General features: G+C 48.5%; 1 protein-coding gene across 4 annotated transcripts in view; it reads right to left on the bottom strand.

The window, feature by feature from the left end:
• Positions 1–25505, bottom strand: part of LOC119970046 (ADAMTS-like protein 1) — a 343924-nt gene that overhangs the window by 278947 nt on the left and 39472 nt on the right. For all 4 annotated transcript variants that reach the window (XM_038803988.1, XM_038803989.1, XM_038803991.1 and 1 more), the window contains exon 2: positions 24680–24807. In XM_038803988.1, coding sequence (XP_038659916.1) covers positions 24680–24807 — 128 coding nt within the window. The remainder of the gene's footprint in view (positions 1–24679; positions 24808–25505) is intronic.

Genomic DNA, 25505 nt, shown 5'->3' on the forward strand with positions numbered 1-25505 from the left:
TGCCCACCTCCAACCTCCTCACCGCTTCCGCCCACCTCCAACCTCCAACCTCCTCAGCCCCCCTCCAACCCCCTCACCTCCTCTGCCCACCTCCAACCTCCTCATCCGCCTCTGCCCCACCTCCAACCTCCTCCCGGCCTCTGCCCACCTCCAACCTCCTCACCACCTCTGCCCACCTCCAACCTCTTCACCGCCTCTGCCCACCTCCAACCTCCTCACCGCCTCTGCCCACCTCCAACCTCCAACCTCCTCTGCCCACCTCCAACCTCCTCATCCGCCTCTGCGCACCTCCAACCTCCTCACCGCCTCTGCCCACCTCCAACCTCCTCACCGCCTCTGCCCACCTCCAACCTCCTCCCCGCCTCTGCCCACCTCCAACCTCCTCCCCGCTTCCGCCCACCTCCAACCTCCTCATCCGCCTCTGCCCACCTCCAACCTCCTCATCCGCCTCTGCCCACCTCCAACAGAGCAGCCCCACCTCTGCCCCCTACAACCTGCTCACCGCCTCTGCCCACCTCCAACCTGCTCACCGCCTCTGCCCACCTCCAACCCCCTCACCGCCTCTGCCCACCTCCAACCTGCTCACCGCCTCTGCCCACCTCCAACCCCCTCACCGCCTCTGCCCACCTCCAACCTGCTCACCGCCTCTGCCCATCTCCAACCTGCTCACCGCCTCTGCTCACCTCCAACCTCCTCACCGCCTCTGCCCACCTCCAACCCCCTCACCGCCTCTGCCCACCTCCAACAGAGCAGCACCGCCTCTGCCCACCTCCAACCTCCTCACCGCCTCTGCCCACCTCCAACCTGCTCACCGCCTCTGCCCACCTCCAACCTCCTCACCGCCTCTGCCCACCTCCAACCCCCTCACCGCCTCTGCCCACCTCCAACAGAGCAGCCCCGCCTCTGCCCACCTCCAACCTCTTCACCGCCTCTGCCCACCTCCAACCTGCTCACCGCTTCTCCCCACCTCCAACAGAGCAGCACCGCCTCTGCCCACCTCCAACCTCCTCACCACCTCTGCCCACCTCCAACCTCCTCACCATCTCTGCCCACCTCCAACCTCCTCACCGCCTCTGCCCACCTCCAACCTCCTCATCCGCCTCTGCCCACCTCCAACCTCCTCCCCGCCTCTGTCCACCTCCAACCTCCTCCCCGCCTCTGCCCACCTCCAACCTCCTCACCACCTCTGCCCACCTCCAACACCCTCACCTCCTCTGCCCCCTCCAACCTGCTCACCGCCTCTGCCCCACCTCCAACCTCCTCACCACCTCTGCCCACCTCCAACACCCTCACCGCCTCTGCCCACTTCCAACCCCCTCACTGCTTCTCCCCACCTCCAACCTCCTCACCGCCTCTGCCCACCCACAACCTCCTCACCGCCTTTGCCCACTTCCGACCTTCTCACCTCCTCTGCCCACCTTCAACCTCCTCACCGCCTCTGCCCACCTCCAACCTCCTCACCGCCTCTGCCCACCTCCAACCTCCTCACCTCCTCTGCCCACCTTCAACCTCCTCACCGCCTCTGCCCACCTACAACAGAGTGCAGACTGTTCCTCACACAGCCCTAAAGGACGCACTGAGTGAGAGTCAGGCTGAGTGAAAGATTGAACCAATGAGTGATTAGGCCGCCTCCTTTTCTTCCCATCAGCCAAGATTCCGATCAATTGTTGGTCCTCATCTTTAACCCAACGGAACTGATTCGTTGGTTGAGAACTGATTGCGATCTCAGTGCTATCCTCAAGTTCTCTCATATTTCATTTTTCAATTCCAAATCCAATGTCTGTTGGGGAGATTCCTCTGGAATATAATTTGGCCACAATTTCAGTGTGTTCCGATATTAACAAACCTCTGTGAGAACAAACCTCTCCTCAGATCCCTTCTTGGTCTTTTGGTACTGCTCTTAAATTTGTGACCTCTGGTGCTGACTCATCAGAGGAAACAGATTTTACTTATTTAATCAGTCAAGACACTTGATAATTGGAATAGCTCTATTAGTCCACCCCCGGTAGTTTCTGCTCAGAGATCAATCCTAACTTCTCCAGTCTCCCAAATATCTCCTTTCCAGCAGCTGTCACATTTACCCAATGTCACACATCAACAAACATCATTTGGGGACAGCACCCTTGAGCGTAATGTGAACATTGCCGTGGATACGTTGGATGCCAGAGCAAGATCTTTAGCTGAAGTTGTATCTGTAATGTTCTGTATTTGATAATTATATAGGTGTGAAGTCCCGTCCACTGTATTTGACCCATTTGTCAGAAGCAGTTTAAATCAATTAGTTTCTCTTGTCCATTCCCATGCTTATTCCTCAAATCAATGGAACGTGCTGAGTGCCGGGACATATTTTCAATGCCTAGTGCCCCATCTCCATCCAGCTCCAAGTTCCTTGCTGACACTATCACACAATACAGTGGACTTTATAACAAAGATATAGGTCCCTAAAAATAAACCACTGGAGGAACTGCAGTCAATACGTGAATAAATGAAGCCATCAGGGAGAGGTTGCTCACACATTTTAACCCATGATTAATCCTTGTTTTTCTAAAGTACAGACTCTGTGGCTCTCAGCTGTTTCTGCCAAATGACAGAGTGCTAATAACGGGCCGCACAGCTGCACTTTATTAATCTTTCCAACAATAAATAACCTCTCCCTGCAATGCATTTCATCAAAGTATTACTGAAACAGAAATGAATTCACACTGTCTGCCGACAGTTTCAAAATTGGATCAATATCAACCTTAAAAAGGCATAAAACTGGGTCCAAGCTGAGAGCAGAACAGCTAAAGCACATCGTCTGAATCTGTTTCTCTTTCAGAAAATAACAGTGAACTGGATAGATATAAAACAGTTAAGGTTATATCGCACTGTGCCCAATAGCTTGGAAGGTAAATCTGTGGCTTGTGGAGCTGTTGCCACTGGGTCAGGAAGGTGTGAGGTTCGATGGCCAGTCTGCACTGGAAAGGTGCAACAAGATGGGCTTCGTAGGCGAGCAATCAGACAGTGTTTGGTGTGCGAGCACTGCCCAGTCACTCTGTGTGATTGGCAGCTGAGGGTAGAACGGGACTCTGTCACACTGACCCTCAGACACAATTTCCATAGATACATAAACTATCAGAGAAATTCACCACCTCGCCATCTGGCACCACCTATAGACTATCATCACCTATAGAATATCGCCACCTATAGACTGTCATCACCTATAGACTGTCATCACCTATAGAATATCGCCACCTATAGACTGTCATCACCTATAGAATATCGCCACCTATAGACTGGCATCACCTATAGAATGGTACCACCTATAGAATGGCATGACCTATAGAATGGTACCACCTATAGACTGTCATGGCCTATAGAATATCACCACCTATAGACTGTCATGGCCTATAGAATATCACCACCTATAGACTGTCATGGCCTATAGAATGTCACCACCTATAGAATGGCACCACCTATAGAATATCGCCACCTATAGAATGTCATGACCTATAGAATATCACCACCTATAGACTGTCATCACCTATAGAATGGTACCACCTATAGATGCCATGACCTATAGAATGGTACCACCTATAGAATGCCATGACCTATAGAATGGTACCACCTATAGAATGCCATGACCTATAGAATGGTACCACCTATAGACTGTCATGACCTATAGAATATCACCACCTATAGACTGTCATGACCTATAGAATGGTACCACCTATAGAATGTCACCACTTACAGACTGTCACCATGTATAGAATGACACCACCTATAGAATGTGACCGCCTATAGAATGTGACCACCTATAGAATGGTACCACCTATAGAATGTGCCTGCCTATAGAATGTGACCACCTATAGAATGTGACCACCTATAGAATGTGACCACCTATAGAATGTGACCACCTATAGAATGTGACCGCCTATAGAATGTGACCACCTATAGAGCTGACAACACCTTTGGGGGAAAGAAACAGCTAACAGTAAATTGGGGAAAAAAATCACTCCCACGTCTTCAAATCGACTTTCTTTTTATAAATGTTCAAATAGACAGGAGTATCAAGTTGAAAATAAGAGAATGGAGAAAGATTCCAGAATTCCAGCTACGATCTAACCCTCATTCACAGTAAATATGTCTCACCCCATGTAAATGTGTGGCCCTATATTCATCAACCATAATTAGCAGGCATCGTGGAATATGATACACACTTAAAAATTCACACATCAAACATCCATGCTTAATGAATTCCTTTGTGTAATTCAATCTGTACTAAACAGCAATGGGTCTAATCATGTTCCCAGCGCCACTACATTATTAAAGTTGTGTTGACATCTCTCTGTGACTCAGTGGAAATATTCCACACATTCCAAACCAGGTGGAACCCAGATCCACTCAAAGGAACTGTCTGTCGGAGTGACCAAAGGCATGCCCTCTGATGGTTCTTAGCCACACGCATAAGGAGGGAGACATTGGCCAGAATTACTGTTTCTAATCCCTGCTGTCTAAAGCACAGAGATTCAGAATAGAGAGCTTGCAATTTCCCCAGAAGAAAACATCATTACACATAAGACATAAACATAAAATATAGCACTTTGAATGAAGTATTAGAATGCATATTCTCTGGTTTGAGAGCATACACCCTAGAAACACCTTAGAAACTGGTATCAGAGGGCATACCCTGGTATCAGTAGGTGTGCACACTGGTATCAGAGGGCGTAGAAACTACTATCAGAGAATGTGTTCCTGGTTTTTAAAAAAATTATTCTCAGCGTGTGGATATCATTGGCTTGGCCAGCACTTATTGCCCATCTCTAATTGCCCTTGAGAAGGTGGTGGTGAGCTGCCTTCTGGATGCACTGCAGTCCCTGATGTGTAGGTACACCCACAGTGCTGTTAGAGAGGAGGTTCCAGGACTTTTACCCAGTAACAGTGACGAAACGGCCGATATATTTCCCAGTCAAGATGGTGGGTATCAGAGGGGGTGTACCCTGGTGTCAAAGGGAGTGTACCCCTGGTAACAGAGAGTGTATACTCTGGTGCCAAAGGGAGTTTACTCTGGTATCAGAGGACGGTGAAATTCGAACTAACAATGGTTTTTTGAAGCATCTGTTACATATATGAATGAACCCACACAATGGGCTTTCTGAGCACTCAAAGTGACTGGTGCGATATATTTCATGCAAATGTCACTCTCCCTGTGCATTTCTTTTTAGATAAATGTGAAAATATTTCAGGGTGTGGAATTGAGAAAAATGCCTCTTTAAATCTTTTTAGAAATCTAAAGAAATTAGTACATTTAAATCTGTACAAAATACCAGAGTGCTGCACTCACACTAGAAATCAAAGTTCAAGAGTATGAGTTTTTAAAATACTCAATTAACTTTCATGATAAAAGAGTTTTCCCCAGGTTTCGAGAACTGGCTGGCTGTAAGTGCTGAATTTTAGCCAAAACCTTCACAACTTTATGACAAACTTGTAGTTACTGCTTTAGTCGACAGACAGCATATTTATCTAACTATATGAAGCACACATGGAGTTCATGCATACACAGAATTTCACCACAATACCCTCCAGTATTTCATCCTGGAAGGAAACATCTATTTGGTCTCTTCATTAACTCAGAGTTGAAGTAGATTCTGAGACATTTATACCTCACATCAATAACAATATCAATTCATTGTGTGTAAACCAGCCAATAGGAACTGCTGCTTAGCTTGGAGTTCAAACTCTGACCCTTTTGCTAATCCTCGTCTTACCTCTTCCTTCTCTGCTAACCTGAGAATTACAGATAAGCCTTTTCTGAAATGCTGTATTGAGTACCACGTCCATATACCCATCTGACATCGAACAAGCAAGAACCTTAAACCTGCACGTGTAGAAGGTACATGTTTGGTAGCGGATATAGTCAACGATGTGATGAAGGAACATCCATTCTCTGAATTAGAAAAAGTGCTAGGACACTCTGCGTGAATTCAACATAATGCTTTCTACCAACAACAACTTGCATTTATATAGCATCTTTCAAGCAGGACAAAGATCTCAAGGTGCTTTGCAGGAGTGTAATCACTTAACATTTGACACTCAGCCACGCAGAGAGATATTAAGACAAGTGACCGAAAGATTTGTCAAAAGTTAGGTTTTAAGAAACATCTTAAGTGTTGGAGATAAGATGGAGAGGCTTGGGGCAGGAAATGCAAATCTTAGGGTCTAGGCAGCTGAAGACAAAGCCACCAGTGAAACCAGGGTGCTCAGAGTCCAGAAAGAGGGAAGAACTGAGATCTTGGAGGGTCGTAAGGGATGAAACATGATCTCGTATTTTGCTACGAGGCTATCAGAAGTCCCACGTAATAAGGAGTAAATTGGATAACAATCCAAAGCCCACATCGGTGCAGCCAACAGCAAACATCTGTGAACACATGCCTGAGATATACACACCAGGAGGTTCTCAAACCAATGAAATGATGTGACTTCGGGATCCGTGCCTATAAATGCCCCATCGAAGAAGTCAGAAAAAGTTGGTGCTGGTGCAAGCAGGATTAAATCTTTAACAATGTGATAATTAATAGTTACTCCCAAACAACCTCTCTGACCTTGAAAATGTAATATTACAAATAAGAAGTCTCGTTCCTTCAGAATTTATCAGTGATGGAGATTGAAGAAATATCTATTTTATTTTGATTCTATTTTTTATTTCTTCTCTGACACTTTTCTCTCTCTTTGTCCCATAAACCCACCTAATTTTCCCCAGTCATTTTCTATTTCTGAACGTGATTTAAATCTATATTTTACTTCCCGGCTCTGAATGTCTGAGTGAGAATTCTTCAATCTGACTTTTAAGTGACTTGCTGTTTCCTGCCCTGCCCACACATACCACACATTCCCTGTAGAGGGTGCGCTGATAGATCCGATTCCCAATGACAGCAAGTTGTTGTTCACCAGCCTCGCACATCGGGAGAACTCCCGGCTCTTTGGTGATATTTTACACCCACCTGATACGGCAGACTGGATTTAATTCACAAGAGTTTATATACAGAGCCAAGGTTCAGGGAAGCAAAGTATTTGCAGGAATATTGCTCCAAATAAATTATTTAAAACCATGTAGTCTAACTGCATAGGATGCCTGTAATTCTCTAACAGTTACTCCGGTATGATGACATATCCAATGAAGATTTTTATTTTCCTGTGTATTGAGAGTAAATTTGAGAAGAATCTCACTTAGAATAGTGGCTGTGGATTCCAGGGCTGGGATGTTCCAGTCCTGCCCACTCCAGGATGTTCCAGTCCTGCCCACTCCAGGATGTTCCAGTCCTGCTCACTCCATGATTTTCCAGTCCTGCTCACTCCAGGATGTTCCAGCCCTGCCCATTCCAGGATGTTCCAGTCCTGCTCACTCCAGGATGTTCCAGTCCTGCCCACGCCAATATGTTCCAGTCCTGCCCACTCCAGGATGTTCCAGTCCTGCTCATTCCAGGATGTTCCAGTCCTGCTCATTCCAGGATGTTCCAGTCCTGCTCACTCCAGGATGTTCCAGTCCTGCCCATTCCAGGATGTTCCAGTCCTGCTCACTCCAGGATGTTCCAGTCCTGCCCATTCCAGGATGTTCCAGTCCTGCTCACTCCAGGATGTTCCAGTCCTGCTCACTCCAGGATGTTCCAGTCCTGCTCACTCCTGGATGTTCCAGTCCTGCCCATTCCAGGATGTTCCAGTCCTGCCCACTCCAGGATGCTCCAGTCCTGCCCATTCCAGGATTTTCCAGTCCTGCCCACTCCAGGATGTTCCAGCCCTGCCCACTCCAGGATGTTCCAGCCCTGCCCACTCCAGGATGTTCCAGCCCTGCCCATTCCAGGATTTTCCAGTCCTGCCCACTCCAGGATGTTCCAGCCCTGCCCATTCCAGGATTTTCCAGTCCTGCTCACTCCAGGATGTTCCAGTCCTGCCCACTCCAGGATGTTCCAGCCCTGCCCATTCCAGGATGTTCCAGTCCTGCTCACTCCAGGATGTTCCAGCCCTGCCCACTCCAGGATGTTCCAGTCCTGCCCACTCCAGGACCCGAAAGCTTCAGGTTTTAAATGCCCACAGAGAATAGGCAGTGGTGTAGTGTTATTGTCACAGGACTAGTAATCTGGGGAGCCGTGTTCGAATCCCACCATGTGGTGGGTTGGTGGCACAGTGGTTAGCACTGTTGCCTCACAGCTCCAGGGACCCGGGTTCAATTCCAGCCTCGGGTGCCTGTCTTTGTGGAGTTTTCACTTTCTCTCTGTGTCTGCGTGAGTTTCCTCTGGGTGCTCCAGTTTCATCCCCACACCCCAAAGGTGTGCAGGCTAGGTGGATTGGCCATGCTAAATTGTCCCTTAATTGGGAAAAAAAATAACTGGATACTCTAATGTTCAAAATAGACTTAATTTTATTGAATTCAAATTGCACCATCTGGTGGGATTCGAACCCTGTGCCTCGAGATTACTAGTCCAGTGACAATGCCACTATTGCTGCTCCTGAGGTGAAGTTGAAGATCAGGCATGATCGTGTTGAATAGCGGAGCAGGTTCTTTGGGCTGTATACTCTACTCCTCATCCTACCTATTGCCCTCTGACAGCCAGACTGCACAGCAAGCGCTGCCACCATAATGCTCCAGGCCGAGGCAGTGCTCAATGTGCCTTCAACTTCAGAAGAATACATCCATCTACAAAGTGTAAGTTTTTCATTGGCCAGAGCTGCAATCTTTAGCAACTTTATCACAGAGATAGAAAAATACAATTTTGGAAACTTTGTAGAATGCAGGAGAGTTCAGCATGGCTGTTTGTGTTCAACATCTGGACTTTAAAAATAATCTTTATTCTCACAAGTCGGCTTACATTAACACTGCAGTGAAGTTACTGAGAAAAGCCCCTAGTCGCTACACTCTGGCGCCTGTTCGGGTACACTGAGGGAGAATTCAGAATGTTCAATTCACCCAACAGCACGTCTTTCGGGACTTGTGGGAGGAAACCGGAGCACCCGGAGGAAACCCACGCAGACAGGGGGAGAACATGCAGACTCCGCACAGACAGTGACCCAAGCCGGGAATCAAACCTGGGACCCTGGCACTGTGAAGAAACTATGCTAACCACTGTGCTACCGTGAATTCACTAATCTGGCGACTTGTGCTTGCACAGCAGAATGTTTGATGGAGTCTAAGTGAAAAGTTTGATGACATAAGAACATAAGAACTAGGAGCAGGAGTAGGCCATCTGGCCCCTCGAGCCTGCTCCGCCATTCAATGAGATCATGGCTGATCTTTTGTGGACTCAGCTCCACTTTCCAGCCCGAAAGTGGGTTACGGGTATAGGGTGGATACGTGGGTTTGAGTAGGGTGATCATTGCTCGGCACAACATCGAGGGCCGAAGGGCCTGTTCTGTGCTGTACTGTTCTATGTTCTATGTTTACACTGTTCCTGCTCCATGTTCTCGGACAATCTCTTGTTATAAAGAAGAATTTTCTGCTAATGTTCATACTGTTGTTTTAACATTACACCAACAATTTAGTACTGATGCTTCTGTGTCCTGGGTGCTATTAACAGTTAGTCATCATGCTCAGTTCAATACCACTGCCTCGAAGAATGGTGGAAAAACAAAGAAGTGAATTAGATCTTTGTCTGGATTAAGCACGTTGAGGATTTATCACCAGCCTTAAAACAGCAAATTGCAGCTGTACGATTTCAGTCTGCATTCGAGAGGCCAATGAAACAAGAAGCTGCTATCAAAACATTTGACCTCCTTTGAAGTAATCTTACATCCACTTAGAAACAAATGTTCAATGAACATGTCCATTGGTTAGTAACACAGATCACACGTGTGAATTAGACCGACATGTCAGAAGAAATTGTGTAAAATTGTAATGTTTTACTCTCCCGGTGGGCTGCTCTTTCCCAAGCGTCTCATCATAAATTCATTCCTGAAATTAATTCTTTCATTCTCCCATCAGATCTGCATCCTAAATAAGAAAATCTCTCGCATCTATCATCATTAAATGCCGTGCTGCAGGTTAGTAAGGCCATGAAAAAGCAAACAAAGCATTTGGTTTTATTTCTAGAAGAATAGAATTGAAACGTAGGGAAGTTATGTAAACCTGCATTGAACCTCGATATGACCAATCCCAGGTGAGGATCCCCAAAGTTGTTGATGTGGGCCATTTGTCACCTTCTGGCCAGGAAACCCCGAAACTGTTACAAATCCACAGAAATAAACTGGCTGCCGATCTTTATTCAATCCCCTTTGTTATTCGTACCAAGATTTAATCTAAAAAGGATCCTTTTCACAATTACCTTTTCCCCCAGAGACAGAAAGGAGCCAATTTAACCAGACTTTCTTGAATTAAAGATAGAGCGAGATTATTAATGACTAAAGTCAAGAATAATGGTAAAACACATGCATGTACATTCATACAGATTAGAAGGGAGAATTAAGTTCCAAGGGAGTGAATATTAGCAAAAAAGGTACACAGAACAGTCTTTGTCTCGTGGGGATTGGATGAGTGAGCGTTGTGGCTATTGTGATTCGGGATTCCCGTAGAGTTGACTTCAGCAGGTGAATAGTTTGTTTTGTGATTCCAGGGTTCTGTGGTTTGGTGTAAAAGCTTCCCCGTTCTCTTTTCAGCGGTGGTTCTTACTGCCCTGGCTGACTTCCACAGTCAGAGAGAGAGATTGAGAATATACAAAGGAAAATGGCTATTTTCAGGGGTGCTGTGAATGTGTTTGTTGGCTTTTACTTCTGTGTCAAACTTCCAGCAGACTTTCTCACAGAGCACACACAGACAGACAACATGGGACCGCTTTCAGCTGGTTTTGAACCCATTCTTTACATATTCCAAGTGGGAAGGTGAATCCATAAAGTCTGTTGGGGCATGACACAGGAAATCTCTTGATGAGGTGGCATTATGCCCATTTGCCTCCACCGGAGATGACAATTAGCTTCTGGATATTTTTTTGAAATACCTTATGTGGTAACAGAGTGGGGCTCCATTGTCTTTTCAATAATCACCATGCAGTCATTCAACCAGTAGCTTGTGTGGCAATTTGTTGAATGAAAGTCTGGTTGTATTTAAAGTCCAGCATTTTCAGATGTAACTCAATGTTTTTTTTCCTTCTTTATTATGAGCACCTTCATGCGGTCAGTTAGAGTATTGTCTACTGTTTACAGTTCTGGTCACTGTATTGACTCAAGGATATAGAGGCACTGGAGAGGGCACAGAGAAGATTTACAGTGATATCAGAAATGTGTGGGTTTACACAGCAGGAAATGATTGACCGGCTGAGTGAGGACCACCTGATCGAGGTTTTTACAATAATGAGAGGTTTGGATAGAGTGGATGCAGAGAGAATGTTTCCTCATGTGAGGAAGAGAAAAACTAGGGGACATCGATATGAGGCAGTCACCAAGAAATGCAACAGAGACTCCAGAAGAAACCCCTTCACCCAGAGGATGGTGACAATGTGGAACCTACTGCCATGGGGAGTGGCTGGAGTGAATACTGGAGAAGCAATTAAGGAGAAACTAGACAAGTTAATGAAGGAGAAGGGAATAGAGGGTTCAATGACAGATTTAAGTGAGGAAAGCTGGGAAGAGGCTCGCAATCATGGAGCGGAACGGTTGGCCGAAGGACCTGTTTCTGTGCGGGTTTCACCGAAGAGTAGGAAGCAGTGTGAAAAGACAGAAAGCTCGGTGTGGTCCTCGAGCAGATTATGAAAGTCAAACTGACCATTGTTTGTGCTACATTTGACACTTACATAGATACATAGATACATAGGAGATTGGAGCAGGAGGAGGCCTTTTGGCCCTTCGAGCCTGCTCCGCCATTCATCACGATCATGGCTGATCATCCAACTCAATAGCCTAATCCTGCTTTCTCCCCATAGCCTTTGACCCCATTCTCCCCATGTGCTATATCCAGCCGCCTCTTGAATATATTCAAAGTTTTAACATCAACTACGTCCTGTGGTAATGAATTCCACAGGCTCACCACTCTTTGGGTGAAGAAATGCCTCCTTATCTCTGTCCGAAATGGTTTACCCTGAATCCTCAGACTGTGACCCCTGGTTCTGGACACACCCATCATTGGGAACATCTTCCCTGCATCTGCCCTGTCTAGTCCTGTTAGAATTTTATGTCTCTATGAGATCCCCCCTCATTCTTCTGAACTCCAGCAAGAACAATTCCAACCTAGTCAATCTCTCCTCATATCACAGTCCCACCATCCCTGGAATCAGTTTGAGAAACCGCTTGGTCAACAGGGATGGAATTAATTGGGAATTGGATCTGTATTTACTCTATGTTATATTGTTTGTTTCGCAATGATCAATATGGGTAAGTTGTTCAATGAATTATACCAACTGAAGTTTAGATTAATTGATGTTCCCCCCCCCCCCCCACACAGTAGCATCTTCGATAGGACCAGATGTCAGACTTGACATTTTAAATGAAGTTTCAATGGCTCCTAACTTCCTCCGAGAGGTCAGCTCTGGATCAACTTAACCTCACTGTAATTCCAAAGCCTCCACCTCGACCAACCTTCCTCACTCAGGCTGGATGAGACAGGAGCAGCAAAGTGCGCCCCCTGTAGCATCGGCATGGAGTAACTGGGGCGCAGAGAGGTAAGAAACACTCCATTTAGGGGACACTAGCTGCCATAAAGGAGACGTTTGAAGGGATAATTTTAAGGTAGCAGGTAAGTTCTAAAAGTTAGTGGTTCAGGCTACAGGGAGGACACCAGGAGGGGGAGGGGGGGGTTGGATCGGAGGGAGGAGGAGTGATGGAGGGGACCAGGGATGGAGGGGACAGGACGGACCGGGGGTAAGGGGGAAAGGGAGCGAGGCTGAACGGAGGGGTGGAGGTGGGACAGATCAGTGGGAGGGTGAGTCTATAGAAAAGGTACAGCACAGAAGGAGGCCATTTGGTCCATCTTGTCCATGCCAGCCCAAGGACACCCAGGTGCCCTTTCTGATCCCACCTACCTGTACCCGGGCTTAGACACTTAAGGTGCAGATCCAGGTACTTTTAAAAAGAGTTTAGGGTCTTTGTCTCCACCACCAACTCGGACAGCGAATTCCAGACTCCCAATACACCCTGTGTAAAAAAGTTCTTCCTCATGTCCCCCCTATACCTTCTGCCTCTTATCCTGAATCTCTGTCCCCTGGTTCTAGAATTCTCCACCAAAGGAAACAATTTTATCCTGTCCACTATCTCTTCCCCTCACAGTTTTGTACACCTCAATTAAGTCACCCCTCAGCCTTCTCTGTTCCAAGGAAAATAACCCCAACCTATCCAATCTCTCCTCGTAGCCACACTATTCCAGCCTTGGCTACATTCCTGTAAACCTCCTCTGCTCTCTCTTCAGCGCAATAACCTCCTTCCTGTAATGTGGTGACCAGAACTGCCCACAATACTCCAGTTGTGGCCTCACCAGTGTTTTATACAATTCCAACATTATATCCTTACTTTTATATTCTATACCTCTGCCAACGAAAGAGAACATTCCATATGCTTTCTTAGCAACCTTGTCTACTTGAACGGCTACCTTTAGGGACCTGTGTACCTGTATGCCAAGATCTCTCAGTTCATCTACCCCTCTTAGTATATTCCCATTTATTGTGTACTTCCTACAACTGTTTGACATCCTTAAACGCTGACCTCACACTTCTCGGTGTTAAATTCCATTTGCCACTTTATCGCCCACCCCACCAACCCATCTATATCATTTTGGAGATTATAGCTATCCTCTACACTGCCCACCACTTGGCCAATCTTTGTGCCATCTGCAAATTTCCCAATCGTGCCCCCCACGTTCACGTCCAAATCATTAATATATAACACACACAGTCAGAGTCCCAACACTGAGCCCTGTGGGACACCATTGAAACAACATTCCATTTGCAAGAGTAGCCATCGACCATTCCCTTTGTTTCCTGTTACTAAGCCAACTTTTTATCCAGCTTGCTCTGTTTCCCAGGGACTTTCACTTTCTTCACCAATCTGCCATGTGGGACTTTGTCAAGCACCTTGCTAAAATCCAGGGTTCTAAAAGAGATAGCTGAGGAGATTGTGGAGGCATTGGTGATGACTTTTCAGGAATTACTGGAGGCAGAAAGGAAGAATGTGCTGGCCTTGGAAAGAGTCCAGAGGAGGTTCACAAGAATAATCCCTGAATGGTGAACTTGTCGTATGAGAAATGGTTGAGGACTCTGGGTCTGTACTCATTAGGGTTTAGAAGAATAAGGTGGGATCTTATTGAAACTTACAGGATACTGCGAGGCCTGGATAGAGTGAATGTGGAGAGGATATTTCCACATGTAGGAAAAAACAGAGCCAGAGGACACCATCTCAGACTAAAGGGACGATCCTTTAAAACTGAAATGAGGAGGCATTTCTTCAGCCAGAGGGTGGTGAATCTGTGGAACTCTTTGCCGCAGAAGGCTGTGGAGGCCAAATCACTGAGTGTCTTTAAGCCAGAGATCGATAGGTTCCTGATTAATAAGGGGATCAGGGGTTATGGGGAGAAGACAGGAGAATGGAGATGAGAAAAATATCAGCCATGATTGAATGGCGGAGCAGACTCGATGGGCCGAGTGGCCTAACTCTGCTCCTATGTCTACTGGTTAAATGGACACAACCACTACACTACCTTCATCAGCCATTCTTGTCACTTCCTCAAAGAATTCAATCAAATTTGTGAGGCAAGTCCTTCCTTTAACAAACCCATGCTGACTATCCCTGACTAGTCCATGCCTTTCTATGTGACAGTTAATCCTATCTCTCAGGATTGATTCTACTATTTACCCACCACTGATGTAAGACTAACTGGCCGAGAATTGTTCGGCTTTTCCTTCAATCCCTTTTTAAACAATGGAAACACGTTTATATTTCTCCAGTCCTCCGGTACCTCCCCTGTGTCTAGTGAGGATGGAAAATCATCCTCAGAGCATCTGCTATCTCCTGCCTGACCTCCTTCAGCAGCCTCAGAAACAGTTCATCTGGTCTTGGTGACTTATCAAGGATTTCAACCCTTTGAGTACTTTGCCTCTCTTTATGATTATTCCATTCAATATCTCACAGTGTTCCTCCCGCACTACTACATCTGAATCATCCATTTCCTTTGTAAACATGGAGTCATTCATTCAAAACCATTCCCACAGCCTCTGCATCTCCACACAAGTTCTCCTTTTCAACAGTTTGTCTTGGTCTACTCACGTTGAGCAAGAGTCAAGAAAGCCCAACTACATCTCTACTTCCAACCGAAGCTAAAGAAATTCGGCATGTCTGCATCGACTCTCACAAACATCGACAGATGTGCGATAGAAACCATCCAATCTGGCTGCATCACAGCCTGGTATGGCAACTGCTCGGCCCAAGATCGTAAGAAACTGCAGAGTGTGGCGAACTCAGACCAACGCATCACATAAGCTTGCCACCCTCACATTGATTTTGTATACACCTCTCGCTGCCTCAGGAAGGCAGATGGCATTGTCAGAGACCCCTCCCACCCAGGCATTGCCTTCTTCCAGACCCTTCCATCAGGCAGAAGGTACAGAAGTCTGAAGACTCGCACATCCAGACATAGGAACAGCTTCTTCCCCACAGCTACTAGACTCCTCAACGACTCCCCCTCGGACTGATCGGTTCCCTGTAAGAACACTATTCACGATGCCCTATGCTGCTCTTGTTTGGCTTTGTTCTGCACTGTAACCAATCACTGTTTGTCGATGCACCACTGCCAATATACTCTGTCGATTATTCTTTTGTCTACTGTGTACGTAGTGTAACATTCCCTTGGTCGCAGAAAAATACTTTTCACTATACTTCGGTACGTGTGACAATAAATATCAATCAATCATCTCTGATAAGTTCCACTTTTTCCTTAATTAACTTTTTACCATTAATACATTGGGAAAACATATTTTTTACTTTACTTGCTGATCTTTTTTCATGCCCTCTCTTTGATTTCCTTATTGACTTTGTCCCTGCACTTCCTATACTCATCTGGGCTACCTATATTGCTGAGTTCTTTGTGCCTATCATACGCTTTCATCTTCTGTTTGATCTTCCCCTGTATTCCTCTAGTCAACCAGGGGGGTCTGGATTTGGCAGAACTATTCTTATTGATGGAGGGGACATGTCTGGAGGAGGGAGTTACTGAGCCTGGACACGGCCACTAAAAGTGGACAGAGGAGGGGGCCTGAAAGAGATTCCACACATGGAGGAGAAGATCATGGTGGGATTGAAACATAAAATAAATACTCTTCAATTTGAAGTGTTGGGGGTCTGGGGACTAATGTAGGTTGTATCTAACCAATATAACTAATAAATAATAAAGAACTAAGTTAACTAATAAATAATAAGTATTGTAACTAATGTAGGACAGCAAATACATGGCTGATGGATGAGGAGGATTCAGTGTGAGTGGGATTTCTTACATATTGTTGTTATCTTTAAAGCCTCATGTCGTTGGGCATATTTAAATCACTGCTGTCATGATTTTTGACTACATCTTTATAAATGTTATAATTAAAACTCGTTGGTAATGGGGTTTTGTGAGTGCCACGAAGAATCCAGCACGAGTTGAAGGACAGAAAGAAATAACATTTATTTACAATAACATATATATATACAACAGCAACAGCAGAAACTCCCTTGCTGCTCACTCTCCTCTAGCCGGTTCCAAACTGGCCAGCTTTATTTATGCAGGGAACCTGCTAATGATTTCTCCGCCCCCCTCATTGGGGAAGCTCATACTCCCAAAGGATTGTGGGATTGTCATTAGCCCCAGGCCAGTGGTCAGCAGGCAGGTTATAACATGGGGATTTAATCTTCCCTTTCCCTTCCTCCACAACAGCTCTCCTTGCTCACAGCCACTCTGCATTGACCTTCCGCTTTGCTGAGATCTGGATTCCATCATTTCTTTTGTTCCCTGATATCTTTCTAATCCTCCCTTTATGTTTTCAAGTTTAATTGCTCCACCCGATTTGTTTTTCTCCTGCCGCATTGTCTTTCCGCGTCCCACCCTCTCTGATTATTTTACCTCTTGAATTGTTTACTTTCCTCTGTCTCCGGTTCCTCAGTTATTTTTTCAGCTATTGAGAAGTGAGGCGACAGTGTGGGAGATGGCGGCAGACAGACATGTAAACAGGGGACAGTGTAGGAGACTGCAGCAGTCAGACATGTAACAGGGGACAGTGTAGGAGACTGCAGCAGTCAGACATGTAACAGGGGACAGTGTAGGAGACTGCAGCAGTCAGACATGTAACAGGGGACAGTGTAGGAGACTGCAGCAGACAGACATGTAAACGGGGGACAGTGTGAGAGACGGCAGCAGTCAGACATGTAAACGGGGGACAGTGTGAGAGACTGCAGCAGACAGACATGTAACAGGGGGACAGTGTAGGAGACTGCAGCAGTCAGACATGTAACAGGGGACAGTGTGGGAGACGGCAGCAGACAGACATGTAACAGGGGACAGTGTAGGAGACTGCAGCAGACAGACATGTAACAGGGAACAGTGTGGGAGACGGCAGCAGTCAGACATGTAACAGGGGACAGTGTAGGAGACTGCAGCAGTCAGACATGTAACAGGGGACAGTGTAGGAGACTGCAGCAGTCAGACATGTAACAGGGGACAGTGTAGGAGACCACAGCAGACAGACATGTAAACGGGGGACAGTGTGGGAGACGGCAGCAGTCAGACATGTAACAGGGGGACAGTGTGAGAGATGGCAGCAGACAGACATGTAACAGGGGACAGTGTAGGAGACTGCAGCAGTCAGACATGTAACAGGGGGACAGTGTGAGAGATGGCAGCAGACAGACATATAACAGGGGGACAGTGTGAGAGACTGCAGCAGACAGACATGTAACAGGGGGACAGTGTGGGAGACTGCAGCAGTCAGACATGTAAACGGGGGGACAGTGTAGGAGACTGCAGCAGTCAGACATGTAAACGGGGGGACAGTGTGGGAGACTGCAGCAGACAGACATGTAACAGGGGACAGTGTGGGAGATGGCAGCAGTCAGACATGTAACAGGGGACAGTGTGGGAGATGGCAGCAGACGGACATGTAAACGGGGACAGTGTGAGAGACTGCAGCAGACAGACATGTAACAGGGAACAGTGTGGGAGACGGCAGCAGACAGACATGTAAACGGGGGGACAGTGTAGGAGACGGCAGCAGTCAGACATGTAAACGGGGGGACAGTGTAGGAGACGGCAGCAGTCAGACATGTAACAGGGAACAGTGTGGGAGACGGCAGCAGTCAGACATGTAACAGGGGACAGTGTAGGAGACTGCAGCAGTCAGACATGTAACAGGGGACAGTGTAGGAGACTGCAGCAGTCAGACATGTAACAGGGGACAGTGTAGGAGACCACAGCAGACAGACATGTAAACGGGGGACAGTGTGGGAGACGGCAGCAGTCAGACATGTAACAGGGGGACAGTGTGAGAGATGGCAGCAGACAGACATGTAACAGGGGACAGTGTAGGAGACTGCAGCAGTCAGACATGTAACAGGGGGACAGTGTGAGAGATGGCAGCAGACAGACATATAACAGGGGGACAGTGTGAGAGACTGCAGCAGACAGACATGTAACAGGGGGACAGTGTGGGAGACTGCAGCAGTCAGACATGTAAACGGGGGGACAGTGTAGGAGACTGCAGCAGTCAGACATGTAAACGGGGGGACAGTGTGGGAGACTGCAGCAGACAGACATGTAACAGGGGACAGTGTGGGAGATGGCAGCAGTCAGACATGTAACAGGGGACAGTGTGGGAGATGGCAGCAGACGGACATGTAAACGGGGACAGTGTGAGAGACTGCAGCAGACAGACATGTAACAGGGAACAGTGTGGGAGACGGCAGCAGACAGACATGTAAACGGGGGGACAGTGTAGGAGACGGCAGCAGTCAGACATGTAAACGGGGGGACAGTGTAGGAGACTGCAGCAGTCAGACATGTAACAGGGGACAGTGTGGGAGATGGCAGCAGACGGACATGTAAACGGGGACAGTGTGAGAGACTGCAGCAGACAGACATGTAACAGGGAACAGTGTGGGAGACGGCAGCAGTCAGACATGTAACAGGGGACAGTGTAGGAGACTGCAGCAGTCAGACATGTAACAGGGGACAGTGTGGGAGATGGCGGCAGACAGACATGTAACAGGGGACAGTGTAGGAGACCACAGCAGACAGACATGTAAACGGGGACAGTGTGGGAGACGGCAGCAGTCAGACATGTAACAGGGGGACAGTGTGAGAGACTGCAGCAGTCAGACATGTAACAGGGGACAGTGTGGGAGATGGCAGCAGACAGACATGTAACAGGGGGACAGTGTGAGAGACTGCAGCAGTCAGACATGTAACAGGGGACAGTGTGGGAGATGGCAGCAGACGGACATGTAAACGGGGACAGTGTGAGAGACTGCAGCAGACAGACATGTAACAGGGAACAGTGTGGGAGATGGCAGCAGTCAGACATGTAAACGGGGGACAGTGTGGGAGACTGCAGCAGACAGACATGTAACAGGGGGACAGTGTGGGAGACTGCAGCAGACAGACATGTAACAGGGGGACAGTGTGGGAGACGGCAGCAGTCAGACATGTAACAGGGGACAGTGTGGGAGATGGCAGCAGTCAGACATGTAAACGGGGGACAGTGTGAGAGACTGCAGCAGACAGACATGTAACAGGGGACAGTGTGGGAGACTGCAGCAGTCAGACATGTAAACGGGGGACAGTGTAGGAGACTGCAGCAGACAGACATGTAACAGGGGACAGTGTGAGAGACTGCAGCAGACAGACATGTAACAGGGGGACAGTGTAGGAGACGGCAGCAGTCAGACATGTAACAGGGGACAGTGTAGGAGACTGCAGCAGACAGACATGTAACAGGAGGACAGTGTGGGAGACGGCAGCAGACAGACATGTAAACGGGGGTAAATGTCGACAAATACAAAGGACAGGATTCTCTGATTCCCGACGACGTAATCGCGTTCGGCCACGAGGCAGAGAATCCCCGATGACGGCAAAATCGGGGGCGGCGTCACATCCCAATGCTCCTCCCCCTGAAAAGCGGTGCACTCTGGGAGACGGCCGCATGCTGTATTGACGGGCCTCAGCCCATTGCCTGAAGCCCATCCCTGACCGGCCGAATTCCCGGAGGCGTGGGACACTGTGGTCTCACCCGTCGGGAACTCGGTGTGGCGGCTGCAGACTCAGTCCAGCGCCACCACAGTCGGGGGGAGGGCCGATCCGCGGGTGGGGGGGGGGGGGGGGGGGACATATTCGGGGCTGGGGGCACTGTGGGTGGGTGGTCCGAGGCGCACGAGACAGCAAAGGGGGGGGGCGGGGGACTATTTGTGCAGGCCGGGTCCGCGGGCTATGTCCACCATGAAGCGCAGCGTGGCTGCTGCGGGCCGCTGCCGTGGGCACGCGTGGCCATGGACACGGCTATATCGCCTGCTCGAGCCGGAAGCTCCATGCTGCCTGGCTGCTCCACCGCAACCCCCCCCCCCCCTCCTCCCCCCCGGAGCAGGGAATCGGGGGCCGTTTTGAACCCAGTTTTTCTGCCACCGTTTTGACGCCGTCGTGGGGACTTTGTCTCCCAAAAGGGAGAATCCAGCCCAAAGTCTGGAATCAGGAAAACAGTTACCGAGATTCTGAAAAACCAAATAGAGGCATTCGGAGAAAGGGATCAACAATTCATTACATCATCAAGGGCATTAACCACTCACACACTGGCACAGAACTAGCTAAACTAGTCGCACAGACAGAGACAAACAGCAGAACGGCGATTCCGTTTCTAATATAAACACTTGCAGGTCCTCATGAATTAATGCGGAGAGATGGACAAGATACCAAGAAAAATAATCAGCAGACTGAAGAAAACACATTGGACACAAAACAGAATCACGAGCTCAGATTGAGAGATCAAAGACCAGAGAGAGGGAGGGCAGGGAAGTGGTATCAGGACATATGATGAAAGGGGAGGAGGGTATCAGAGGGTAGTGAGGGGGTCCGAGACTGGGCACAGGGGGTGGCAGAGAGTGGTGAGCACTACATGAGATCCTAATGACAGATCATTGTGTGTATAAAGCAATATAAAGTTGCACAGTCTATGACTCACTTAAGAGGTCAGAAGCTCCTGGTGTAGAAATATGGATTTAAATTATTATTAAAGAACAGATAGTTAACTGGAGGGATTGCTGTCACTTGGGGGAGGGGGTGGCCGGGACCTTGCATATGTTAATGCTGAACCAAGTGGAAAGCTGATACTTCTGAATAATTACACATTTGGAAACAATTTGCAGCAATGGTAAGATTTGTACTAGTATGTGATCCTCATTAATGAATTCACAATGAATGTTTTGAAGTTTTCTGAACAACTTTGTGACATTAAAGAATTTACAATTTAGGCTATTAGTTCCACCCAAGTCTTCACCATCTTTAAAAACATAAACTCAGCCTGCTTTGTGGAAATTAAAGGAAAATATATTATTGAAATATTTGTGCAGGGCAGTGAGTTCTCCCTGCAATGCTCTGACATGCCAGCCTGTGAGTTAGGGACCGGGCAGTCAAACCCTACCTCTGTACATTCCCTGTCAATGCGAGGTGACAGAGAATAAATAGGCAGTTCAATCGACTGTGGTCCACATTACAATGCATTCAATATTTGGAATGTATGTGCCCAGTGTCAACACCAAAAATTTCCAACATGTTTAATATAGATAATGCCTCCCCTCTTTCTGCCTAACAAGATGTCAGTGTGAAAATCACATGCAGACCAAGGCAGGCCAGCAGCGCGGGTTCAATTCCTGTACCAGCCTCCCCGAACAGGCGCCAGAATGTGGCGACTAGGGGCTTTCCACAGTAACGTCATTTGAAGCCTACTCGTGACAATAAGCAATTTTCATTTTCATTCCAATTCTCCTCATCAATCATTCTTCTGATTTTCCATTTGTTCCCAACACCTGGCCATTTTCTGGGCTGACAGGCCCACTGGTTTGTGCAGGTTTGAGGGAGGGCAAATGTATTTCATTGCGGCTGTCAGAGTGTCTGCTTTCAGTCCATCAGTGTGAAAACCAAGGGATAAAACGGTGTTCTGTTTGTTACAGAATTAACAAGCTCACTGGGAGAGGCCATAGGTATAACCGGAATGTAACACCTGGTCAAACCAGGGCTCCTGTTGGGGTGGAGGAAATGGTTTTATACCTGCCTGGCTTTCATTTCCAACACTGGCCCCATTTTCACCCGGCAGGTCAGGGAGCAGGGAAGCAAACGGGGATTGGGGAAGGAGACAGGGAATGGGGATGGAGACAGGGAATGGGGATGGAGACAGGGAGCAGGGAAGGAGACAGGGAGCAGGGAAGGAGACAGGGAATGGGGAAGGGGACAGGGAATGGGGAAGGGGACAGGGAATGGGGAAGGAGACAGGGAATGGGGATGGAGACAGGGAGCGGGGAAGGAGACAGGGAATGGGGAAGGGGACAGGGAATGGGGAAGGAGACAGGGAATGGGGAAGGAGACAGGGAGCAGGGAAGGAGACAGGGAACGGGGAAGGAGACAGGGATTGGGGAAGGGGACAGGGAATGGGGAAGGAGACAGGGAATGGGGAAGGAGACAGGGAATGGGGAAGGAGACAGGGAATGGGGAAGGAGACAGGGATTGGGGAAGGAGACAGGGATTGGGGAAGGAGACAGGGAAGGGGGAAGGAGACAGGGATTGGGGAAGGAGACAGGGATTGGGGAAGGAGACAGGGAGCAGGGAAGGAGACAGGGAATGGGGATGGAGACAGGGAATGGGGATGGAGACAGGGAGCGGGGAAGGAGACAGGGAATGGGGATGGAGACAGGGAGCGGGGAAGGAGACAGGGAATGGGGAAGGAGACAGGGAGCAGGGAAGGAGACAGGGAGCAGGGAAGGAGACAGGGAATGGGGAAGGAGACAGGGAATGGGGAAGGAGACAGGGATTGGGGAAGGAGACAGGGATTGGGGAAGGAGACAGGGATTGGGGAAGGGGACAGGGAATGGGGAAGGAGACAGGGAATGGGGAAGGAGACAGGGATTGGGGAAGGAGACAGGGAGCGGGGAAGGAGACAGGGATTGGGGAAGGAGACAGGGAGCGGGGAAGGAGACAGGGATTGGGGAAGGAGACAGGGAATGGGGAAGGAGACAGGGAATGGGGAAGGAGACAGGGATTGGGGAAGGAGACAGGGAGCAGGGAAGGAGACAGGGAATGGGGAAGGAGACAGGGAATGGGGAAGGAGACGGGGAGCAGGGAAGGAGACAGGGAATGGGGAAGGAGACAGGGATTGGGGAAGGAGACAGGGATTGGGGAAGGGGACAGGGAGCAGGGAAGGAGACAGGGAGCAGGGAAGGAGACAGGGAATGGGGAAGGAGACAGGGAATGGGGAAGGAGACAGGGAATGGGGAAGGAGACAGGGAATGGGGAAGGAGACAGGGAATGGGGAAGGAGACAGGGATTGGGGAAGGAGACAGGGAATGGGGAAGGAGACAGGGAGCGGGGAAGGAGACAGGGATTGGGGAAGGAGACAGGGAGCGGGGAAGGAGACAGGGAATGGGGAAGGAGACAGGGAATGGGGAAGGAGACAGGGAATGGGGAAGGGGACAGGGAATGGGGAAGGAGACAGGGAATGGGGAAGGAGACAGGGATTGGGGAAGGAGACAGGGAATGGGGAAGGAGACAGGGAATGGGGAAGGTGACAGGGATTGGGGAAGGAGACAGGGATTGGGGAAGGAGACAGGGAATGGGGAAGGAGACAGGGAGCAGGGAAGGAGACAGGGGATGGGGAAGGAGACAGGGATTGGGGAAGGAGACAGGGATTGGGGAAGGAGACATGGAATGGGGAAGGAGACAGGGAGCAGGGAAGGAGACAGGGAATGGGGAAGGAGACAGGGATTGGGGAAGGAGACAGGGAGCAGGGAAGGAGACAGGGAATGGGGAAGGAGACAGGGAGCAGGGAAGGAGACAGGGAATGGGGAAGGAGACAGGGATTGGGGAAGGAGACATGGAATGGGGAAGGAGACAGGGAATGGGGAAGGAGACAGGGAGCAGGGAAGGAGACAGGGAATGGGGAAGGAGACAGGGAATGGGGAAGGAGACAGGGATTGGGGAAGGAGACAGGGAGCAGGGAAGGAGACAGGGAATGGGGAAGGAGACAGGGAATGGGGAAGGAGACAGGGAATGGGGAAGGAGACAGGGATTGGGGAAGGAGACATGGAATGGGGAAGGAGACAGGGAATGGGGAAGGAGACAGGGAATGGGGAAGGAGACAGGGAGCGGGGAAGGAGACAGGGAGCAGGGAAGGAGACAGGGAATGGGGAAGGGGACAGGGATTGGGGAAGGAGACAGGGAATGGGGAAGGAGACAGGGATTGGGGAAGGAGACAGGGATTGGGGAAGGAGACAGGGAATGGGGAAGGAGACAGGGAATGGGGAAGGAGACAGGGAATGGGGAAGGGGACAGGGAATGGGGAAGGAGACAGGGAATGGGGAAGGAGACAGGGAGCGGGGATGGAGACAGGGAATGGGGAAGGAGACAGGGAAAGGGGAAAGAGACAGGGAATGGGGAAGGAGACAGGGAATGGGGAAGGGGACAGGGAATGGGGAAGGAGACAGGGAATGGGGAAGGAGATGGAAAAGGATTTACCAGTTGCTGAGACATCGCCTCAGTGAGTATGAAGCTCCTCCTGCACAGGTCCGAGAGCATTCACTCCAGGGACCCCAGGCATCCCACTGTGAGCCTCCATCCTCCTCGGATCGCGCTGTCCGTGAACTCTGCAATACACAAGTTAATCTTTGTCTGAAAACATCCTCATACATTCGAAGCAACAGATTCCCAAACAGACAGTATCAGCGGAATCGACATGTCCGTTTGCTGTAAGATTGAGTGCAGTTCAATGTGGGGCTTTAATCCAGAAGGTAGATTCAGCATTATTAAGAATAATATGGAATTGTTTATCCAAGGATTAGTGAACAGTTCATATTCAACTTCAAGTCTTTTAATGTGGAAACTTTGATCTTTTTTATTAGATTAGTTTCCAATATCGATGGTTAATTTCTGGAGATTGTATTCTTTCATCAGGGCAATATAATTTACCCAAAGTAGCGTGTTTCTGAATAAAACATTCTAAAATAACATTCCATCGAATGACTAAACACCAGTAAAAGATGAGTTGAGTCTGGATTATTTCAACAACCCAGAAGACCCACCATTTCTCCTCATTTCACCCTCTGCCATTCATCCAGCTTCTTCCTCCACCCACCCTCCATCTCACCAGGTGGGATATTGATGGTGATAATCTCCACATTGCGGCAATGTTTCAGCTGGAAAGGTTCTACGGTCCTGTAACTAGTCAGCCGCCTGGGCCCTCAGATTCCATCTCTGAGATCGGGCAGCAGAACTGCATATTGCTGGGGCTCGTTATATCCGTCTATCTGACTCCCAGGTATTAATGTCCCACATATAAGGTCAA

Source organism: Scyliorhinus canicula, chromosome 8, assembly GCF_902713615.1.
Source record: "Scyliorhinus canicula chromosome 8, sScyCan1.1, whole genome shotgun sequence".
Taxonomy (NCBI): domain Eukaryota; kingdom Metazoa; phylum Chordata; class Chondrichthyes; order Carcharhiniformes; family Scyliorhinidae; genus Scyliorhinus; species Scyliorhinus canicula.